The sequence below is a fragment of the Perna viridis genome, chromosome 14 (assembly GCF_037379345.1).
Source record: "Perna viridis isolate PV_CMFRI_1.1 ecotype Kerala chromosome 14, ASM3737934v1, whole genome shotgun sequence".
Classification (NCBI taxonomy): Eukaryota; Metazoa; Mollusca; class Bivalvia; order Mytilida; family Mytilidae; genus Perna; species Perna viridis.
This window is the reverse complement of record NC_142458.1, coordinates 9,142,765-9,151,822: the sequence shown is the minus strand read 5'-3', so window position 1 is coordinate 9,151,822 and position 9,058 is coordinate 9,142,765. Positions and strand designations below refer to the sequence as shown.

The following is a 9,058-nucleotide window of genomic DNA, read 5'->3' as shown; positions in this document are numbered from 1 at the left end:
CTCCCAAAATTAATAGTGTTTCACGTCGAAAAGCAAATCTTGCTTTCATGACGCTGCTATTGAATTCAAGTGCAATTTGGAGACAGAGTTTTGGGCTTATTTGTGAGTTTTAAATATTACTTTAATCGAAATCGCACGAAATGTATATAGACTTCGAACACCCCCTTTTCCACTAGAATTCAGTCAAAACACCAAAAGAGGAGAATGAATTTGCTTACATCGGCCAGAGTGTATGGGAATTAGAGAATAAAATTAGTACGCTTTTGATTAGAATTTAGTATGTGCCCTAAATGTTGCAAATTTGCCATTGAGGTAAAATAAAAAGTTCTTGAATTTTTTGCAATTTTTAAGAGATATCCCGCATTTTTACTGTACAAATATGCAAGTTTTACAATTTTGTTGAAAGTTAAAGATATTTTTCAATACTTTTTAATAACATTGCGAAAATATCAGATTTAATAGTACGCTAAACTATTTGTACCAAATCCTACAAATTGTATCTACCCCAAAGAACTTGAGTTAAATGATACTACAGACACTGTGAAGGCAGCCTTATATTTTAGAGATCCATGGTGAAGGAAACACTAATGACCAAATTACGACAAACGCGGTGACTTTTTAATCAGTATTGTCAACTTTCCTTTTATCTTTGGCAACATCATTTCAGCACCTGCGTATGGAGGTACAACTCACATATCACAACTATAACGTTATACCAGAGCTTGTCGTAACTACGCGGACTTCTGGTATCGCGCTAAACTTCTGACAATTAGGCTTCTGGAACAGGATTATGTTGCTACACGATTGAAGTCATCACTACAGAAGTTTTATGGTCGTCATCATAAACTCGTAGATCGTTACGGTGTACCGATCTGCACTATGAAAACTGATTTATTCAACGTGTCATAGTTTTCCTTTCCTCTTTCGTCTACCCTGGACTTTATTTTATGAGCAATTCAGCGGGTGTTTCTAGAAAAGCATAGGAAGCTTATCGTACCAGTGCACCTGGTCCATGCTTCCAGTTTTCAGTTGAGTACGAATTGCTCATTTACTTTTGTTCTTTGTAAGTATTATTTTAGTTAATTTGTGTTCTTGTTTGTGTTTGTCATTTTTCCATGTGTGGTCTTCGTCCCTGGATTGCATTCTTTTGATTTTCGCTAGAATAATGATTCCCGTGATTACTGTCTCCTACATCAATGTTACAACATGTACAGTTGTTGGAAGATGGGTGCTACAATACGAACCCACATTCGTTGGAAAATTATGTAAGTTACATACAAATATGGCTTCTGGATTCACGAAGTTTGTCTTTCCAAATTTCTAAGTAAACGTTTAGCAACACTCACACTTAATAAATCCCAATCGGTTGGGAGTCCCTTCCTCAAACTATCGGTAAAAGAAGAATAAATTTCAGTTTCTAAGTTTCGTAATGCTCGCCGTGCCCCATTGAGATCTTTTAAATGATATAAGGACACCATTTCGATGAAATGTAAAAATGCCCAGGCGTGTACTCGCACCGTTGCCTCTCTTTTATGGAGTATCATACTCTGTATTTTAAATGATACATTTGTAAGACTTCTCTCAAATAAATCCAGGTTTAACACTTTCGCAAATGGAATCTCTTGTAAAATACATTCAACAAGAGTCGTTAGCGGATTTTTTGCATAATTGCAATAACTTTCTTCTGAATCAATGATTTGACTTCTTTCAAATGGATTCATAGAAGGTTTTATTTCGTTCGGCAAAAGGTCCGAAGCACAGCAAAAATCAATTGTTTCATCCTTGAACATAATTGGTTCGATAAACTGCGATATGTAGCCAAAAAGAGGTTTTGTAATTTCAAATGACCGAATGTCCTTTTTTAAAAAGTTAACACATGATAGTATTTCATAACAATGTCGCACTACAATTTTCGATTTTGAGTAATTTTTGCAAGATCTGAAAATAAGTGCAACATTCGACCAGGCAGAGGGAGCATTTATTAATGTAGCTAGTAATAAATACGACACTGCATTCGTGTATTGGTTGTAGAAGTATTTGTTTAATTTCTTTAAAGTATTTAGAGAACGATTTACGACGATTTGTAAGTGGTGAAATATATAATAGCAAAAAATTAACATATTACTTCGGTCTTTTCGCAAATATTCAAACGACCTGAAAATATACAATAAACTTCGAACTTGTATCAAAAAATATGGTAATTCTGATGTACACAAAGTTTTAACCGAGTAAAGAGGGCATAAGCGAGTGTGAAATAAGCTTTCCCACCCTAATTTGTTCAAGTTTTCCAATACAACAAGTAACTGGGAATGCCGCTGTCCAGGAAATCGGTTTTCGCAAAGGTTTACTTCAGGAATAAAGTAATGAGAACAAAGTTTATATTCAACACAATAAATGAGTCGCTCCATGCACATTTTAAAGCACCATATCATATTAACTGGTGTCCATATGGTTGGATCAATCTCTTCAGCTAGCCACAACATGATAGTTTTGACAAAATACGAACATAAAAGATCTGGTTGCTTTTGTTGAATTAAATCCTTCAGCATAACTTTCATAGCAGCATAGCAAAGAAGCTGCGTATGGGTAAAGGAACAAATAAGCAACTTCTCTGCTACAGAAAACGATATACGCCATTGTAAATCTTCATATTTTGACTCTTTGCACCCAATAGGTACAAAATGCACCCCATATCCACTAATGGTTTTTATCATATTTGTACTGGGCCACGCCGAACGAGGCCTGCTTATCCATGAATTAGCTTGATTTATCCATTTACTGCTACCCAAAGTGAAAGCTATGTCGTGTGAATCAGTCAAAGTGGACACACATGGACCATGTATTTTCATTTTTTTCATTTGTCGCATACGTTTTAAAAAATACTCTTTGAAATATGTGTTTGATAGAAAAATACCATCAAACATAAAAGGGAGACATTTATCTAATTCATCGTGTCTATGTGATCGTAGTTTGATAAATACCGATTCCTTACTTTCACTCTCTATGATTAATCTAATTGGCATATCTCCGTGCAAGTCTGCGTCCTTTTCAGTCTGGAAAACATTTGCATATTTATTACTCAAACAAAACATAACATCCATGTCGCTGTCTGAGAAGTCAAGACCTTCCGCTCTACTACCACTACTTATTCTACTTGAATATCCAACTCCTTCTACATATCCAATCAGTTTGTCTTTTACAATATGATTAATTTGTCTACGCCGAACTTCTTTTGCGGTCCCAAATTTGTTGCTCAAAAGCTTGTACAAAACCAATGACCATTCGGTTTCGTCTTGCATATTGACTAAAATAAGGAATGATAAAATTTCAACATGATAAGCAAAGCCCCGAATGATGTAAAAGTGTGTCCTTACTGTTATGGATTTTGTTGACCGAAATGGAGGAATATTATCATGAAAGCCAATTGGAACTACGCGGCAATTTCTGCTACATTAAAAAGTAAAGAGAAAGACTGAGGAGTTCCGATTGATAATGAGTTGTAATAACTAAATTGTCTATTCTCATGAATAAAAAGTATTTACAAATGTATTTTTACGATTTATCGTTTTGTGTCTGGAAAAATCCTTCGTTCAAATAACCGAAGCAGCAATACACAAAGAGGAAGATACCTAGAAAATGCATCCGCTATTGACAAAACTATTTGAACGGACAATATGCAAATGACCCTGAAAGGAAAATCCATTCATCAATGAGAATGACTTTGAGACTAATAGGGTGTGTAAGAGTAATTAAGGGAACCAAGGTTATAGCAGTAATCAAAAGAATATAATCCAGGGACAAAGATCAGACAAGGAAAACAGACATACACAACAAAGAACATAAAGTAACTAAAATCATACATACAAAGTAACAAAAGCAAATGAGCAACTCGGAGTCCACTAAAAACTGGGAGCATAGACCAGGCGCATCGGTAGAGTAAGCGTCCTCTGTTTTCTAGAAACATCCACCGAGTTGCTCATAAAATGTCAAGTCCGGGGTAGACAAACGAGGAAAGGAAAAATATGACTAAATCAATTTTCATGGTGCAGATGGGTACACCATAACGATCCATGAGTTCACGATGACGACCATAAAACTTCTGTAGTGATGACTTCAATCTTGTAGCAACATAACTCTGTTCCAGATGCCTACTTGTCAAAGTTCTAGCGCGATACAAAAAGTATGCGTCTCGTCATGTGACTACGTGGTTTCACGAGAATGAGTCCAAGTCAACCATTCAAGTCATGGCATGGAAATGTGTCATTTACATAGCTTGATTCAAGTATTGAAGGCCAAAAATCCTTTTCTTGTAAAAATAATGATATGGAATGATGAAAATTCATTCTATATGATAAAAATGTTAAGAAAGGCAATAAATAGAAGATTTTGCTTTGTAATGCAGCGCTCCGTGATCCTGGAAGTTAGTAATAAAATGAAGACCAGTCTTCAGATTTAAAACAATTAGTTCTGAATGTCGCGACAAAAAAAGTATAGTTCAATCACGCCACTGGCCAGTGTGTACATTTGTCCTTAACGCAAGGATAACAATAGTTATGAGATAAATACTGTTATCTGATTGGTTAAAATAATTTTGTTATATCTCAATGGATAAAAAATATTGACACGCCCCTATCCAGTTAAATTCAGAGTTACTTTTCTCATGTTTAAAGATGAAAATATGTTTTAAAATTAATTTAAATAAATTTACACGATTGCTATTGGAGTTTAAATGAATAGATAGAACCCAACTTGTAATAATCACGAACTTCCACTTTACTTAACATGTAATTTACAAAACTGATATACTAAATGAATCAACAGTGGCGGATTCAGGGAGGGTTTCAGTAGCTGCGCTTCTCCTTTTGTATGAAAATTTGTGCATAATTTCTGCAAAAATTAAGAAAATGAGCCTGGAACCCAGAATAATTTTCGAGATGTGCCCTTTGTAAATATAAACATACCCGGCATTTCTACTTGACTGTGGTACCATTGACTATTTTATCGACTAAATTTAAACAAATGCTTAAACTCTTATATATGTGTTAAGTAGGGAATTTTACAAGGTTACTAGTTACTTCCCTTTTGTCAATATCACTTTCATATTCCTCCATGCGTTGAAAACGGTGTAAAGGATGTGGATCGAAACATAGAATCATTCATCTTTTACTGCAAAAAAAAACAAGTCAATTTAGATCTGAAATATTATCAAAGCAATTCAAAATTGCCAAATATTTATTACAACACTCGCAATAAAGATTATTTTTTTGACGGACAATGAGAGAGCAATGTCAAAGTCAAGGCTAAGGGGCGGATCCACATATCTTTTTTAGGCTATTATTTGCTTTTCGATGTATTGACGTGTCTTGACTCGCACACTGCTTTGATTGTTTTCTTTTCAAAGTCGAGAAAGCATTTTTCACCAATTTTCATGATAAAAAGGAAATTTTACGTTAGTTTCACACACTCAACACAAATTGTTCTCAGAAATTGGAAACATTCCAATATTCTACGTAACGCTTATAACAAAAACAAGAACTAAATATAATGTAATTGTTTCAACCCTTAAAAAGATAACAGATATTCCGTGAAACATGTCTTTATCAAACCCTTAATAATCTGAATACTTGTCTTTACCAGACACATTTTAAAGTCCTTATATATTACTTTAAATCCATTTTGTATCTTTGTATACTTTGAAAAATGCCCGAGAATTTTGAAAGGCCTGTCTGCAACGGTTAGAAAGAGAGGAAACGAACGTCTGTCGCTGCGCGGAGCTCGGCAAGAACCTACAGTAGGCAACAAAGTCGGCCAGTTATAATTATACCTCCAATATATCCTGTGTTTGGTGGAGAAGCAGTGACTACCAAATGTAATGTCGTCGGTGGACGACCATAAAATTTCTGTAGTGATGACATCAATGTTTCAGCAACATAACACTGTTCCAGAAGCCTAATTGTAAAAAGTCTAGCGACGCGGTACAAAAAGTCAGCATAGCTACGTCAAGCTCTAGCATAATGTATGAGTTGTCATGGTAAATCTCCATACTTGAGTTCTGAAGGATTATTGCCACAGATGAAAGGAAAGTTGACAATATGGAATTCAAGGAAAAATCGCGTTTATCATATATTTGGGTCAAGATACAATATGACAAATGTGACGGACGCTCGTTCAGTATCGCCCCTTTCCTTTCATCTGTGGCAACATCCCTTCAGCACCTGTGTACAGAGTTTTCATATCACGTCAAACGTGCCGAAACTACATGTACGTTGACATTTCGTTCCATGGTAGACTTTTTACAATTGGGCTTCTCGATCAGTGCGTTCAGAGAAATATACGTTGTATTTTTTAAATCTCCAAGTTAATTTTTGCACTATAACTTAATTTTTACCGCATGATTTATTGCTTTCTGATATCAAGTCCAAGATCAAATTTCGAAGATTTAAAAAAAATATTGATGATGGTGCCAATTTTATGGTGATTTTTTGTTACATTAATATACTTTTTTTCCATTTCCGATATGTTAGATTACTTCCAATTTATTTACTACGTGTGTAATTTGTTTCATTCGGTTAGTTACATTATATATGTAGATCGTCTCTGTTTCATGTGCTCACGTTTAGGCAATGTTTTTGGATTTTTACGTGTTTGAATCATTCTACTGCTGACGCTTCAGAATTTATTTTGCCGATATTTATTGTTGTTTATTAAGTTGTTTATTTGACCTTTGTAAAATTTGACCCTTGTAAAAATGATAATTTTAAGAGCACTTCGTGATTTGAACTTAATTGATAATGAGGATAAAATATATATATATTTTCATATGAACATCATTTGCAGTAGCACAAAATTGTAAACCACTTAAACACTGGGTATAAATTTTACATATGACCCAAAATCGTACACGTGAACGCATTGTTCTTGATAATATTGATAAGATGAGGTATCCGGCTACATCTCAATTTTTTTTATTTACATCGTTCAGGACGATGTAGATTTTTAAAGAATAAGAAAAAAGTGTTTTGCCTCACCGAGTTATAAAAATAGCCAAAAATACAAAAATGTTTCAGTTGATTTTCAGTATAAATGATAGGTATAAGGATAGTACCTTAAATTGGTCTTGATAAGTGGTGTGTACAAATGGTTTTTATCTCAGTCATGTACTATATGTAGCAAAGAACCTCTAGAGGATATCACAAATTTCACATACCTAGGGAGCATAGTGGATAAGAAAGACGGCACAGATGAAGATGTAAAAGCCAGAATTCAAATAGCCAGGGCACATTTTAAAAAGGTAGACCCTGTAACACGACATGTCGTAACATGAAACCCTCAAGGAAAAAAGGTAGACCCTGTAACACGGCATGTCGTAACATGGAACCCTCAAGGAAAAAGGAAACAGGAAACAATGTAGACCTGTAACAGCTAGTAAAGGAATTTAGTTGCAGAAATGAAACGACTTGAAAAGAACTGAAGTGAACTGGAAATAACAGCCTAGAACAGGGTGAAATGAAGTCAGCTTGTAGGGGACTATGCCCCACGAGGCAAAAGGCAAAAGTAATGTACTTAAGTTGAAAAATATTCAAGTTCAGGCAATATATGTCACCAGATGGTATTACGTGGTAACATTCATAGTTTTATCAAACCAATAGATTCAATAAAAACATCGTATTGTGACATGATCGCAGATATTTAAAAACAAATTTCTTTTATTGATACGTAAAAGTTCCATGTGTAAAAATCCAAAAGTATTGTAATTTGGAAAGGAAATGAAACTCAACATGCAACTTCCTGCAATTGCAATTTGAAAAGAAAAGGAAACTAAACATATAACCTCTTTTTCGACTGTGTACTAGAATATACATGTTACATCATTATCAAAATAATAAATGAAAAACGAAACGTTATTAGAAAAATGGGTGTACTTGTATCACGGTCCATACTTGCCAAACTATTCAAGGTTGATATATGCGGTGGCATCAAGTTGCGCGCTGCGAAACTCTGTTTAGATTTTTTTTCCGTTTTTTTTTCCTTCGGTTTTTGTTTTTTGTTTGTTACTTCTGTTTCTTATCTTTTTAAAAAATACCAAAAAATACTCTTTATTTTCGAGTTTCACAAAACCACATACGTCTAACAGTAAGTTCCCTTAACTTCACTTGGATTGTAAAAAAAAGTTAACATTACGTGTGATGGGCTACGGCGGGTCCAGAAAGTTTGAAAAGGGTGCCATGTAAAAGGTGTTCTAGGCTATTATTTGTTTATAATTGTCCAGATTTTGCACGAAACTTAGTCTTTAACCCCCATAGGGATGAAAGTAAAATTCTAATTCTTTAATAAATATTTTGGGGGATCACATCTTTTAAAAAAACGCTAGACATAAATTAAGTATACTATATATTCTAGTTTTTTGGTTAGTTGGTTTTGGTTGTAGTTCGTTATATTTTGTCATTTTGTTTAACGTGTTAAAATTGATAGAATATATAATTGATCGATTGGTTGTCTTAATTTTCTGAATTTGATTAATTGATCGATTGGTTGTCCTTAATTTTCTGAATTTGATTAATTGATCGATTGGTTGTCCTAATTTTCTGAATTTCATGATGTTTTACCACACAAATATTTAATTGTTCAACAATGTGTCGACTCACTTCGCAACTCGCATCTATCTGACCATGTTTGATACGGGAAAGATAACGTAAGCTTACACGGGTTTGACATATTCCCGGCGAAGTCAGAAAGGTCGAATGTTCTTGGTTGTTCCCCCGTGGTACTCGAACTCGATATGAGATCTAAGTCCTAGACCACTCGGTCAGCTGAGGTATATAACATCCTCGTTTAGGTTTAGTTTAGTGTTGTTAATTAGTATACGGTGTATGGTAGTACAGGACAGTTTAGCTTAATTAAATATAGTTTCGCAGGCTAGGTTATTCCATTCCTGGAGGAATCAACTGGTCAGTGGTCAAGGACATTTGACTTAGTGAAGGCAGTTTGTCCATAGATGTCACAGCGGTAAGAGATCAAATCTCGCAGATGGAACGAACAAATTGTACAAATTTGCAAG

At 34.6% G+C, this 9,058-nt stretch overlaps 1 protein-coding gene across 1 annotated transcript; it reads right to left on the bottom strand.

Moving 5' to 3' along the window:
* Positions 1-539: 539 nt before the first annotated feature.
* Positions 540-4,993, bottom strand: LOC148598129 (uncharacterized). Its single transcript, XM_088560437.1, has 2 exons — positions 4,962-4,993; positions 540-3,304 (listed from the first exon to the last, which is right to left on the bottom strand). The coding sequence occupies exons 1-2, from the start codon at positions 4,966-4,968 to the stop codon at positions 1,296-1,298; spliced, it is 2,016 nt and encodes a 671-aa protein (XP_088416563.1). The 5' UTR covers positions 4,969-4,993; the 3' UTR covers positions 540-1,295.
* Between the last annotated feature and the right edge of the window lie 4,065 nt (positions 4,994-9,058).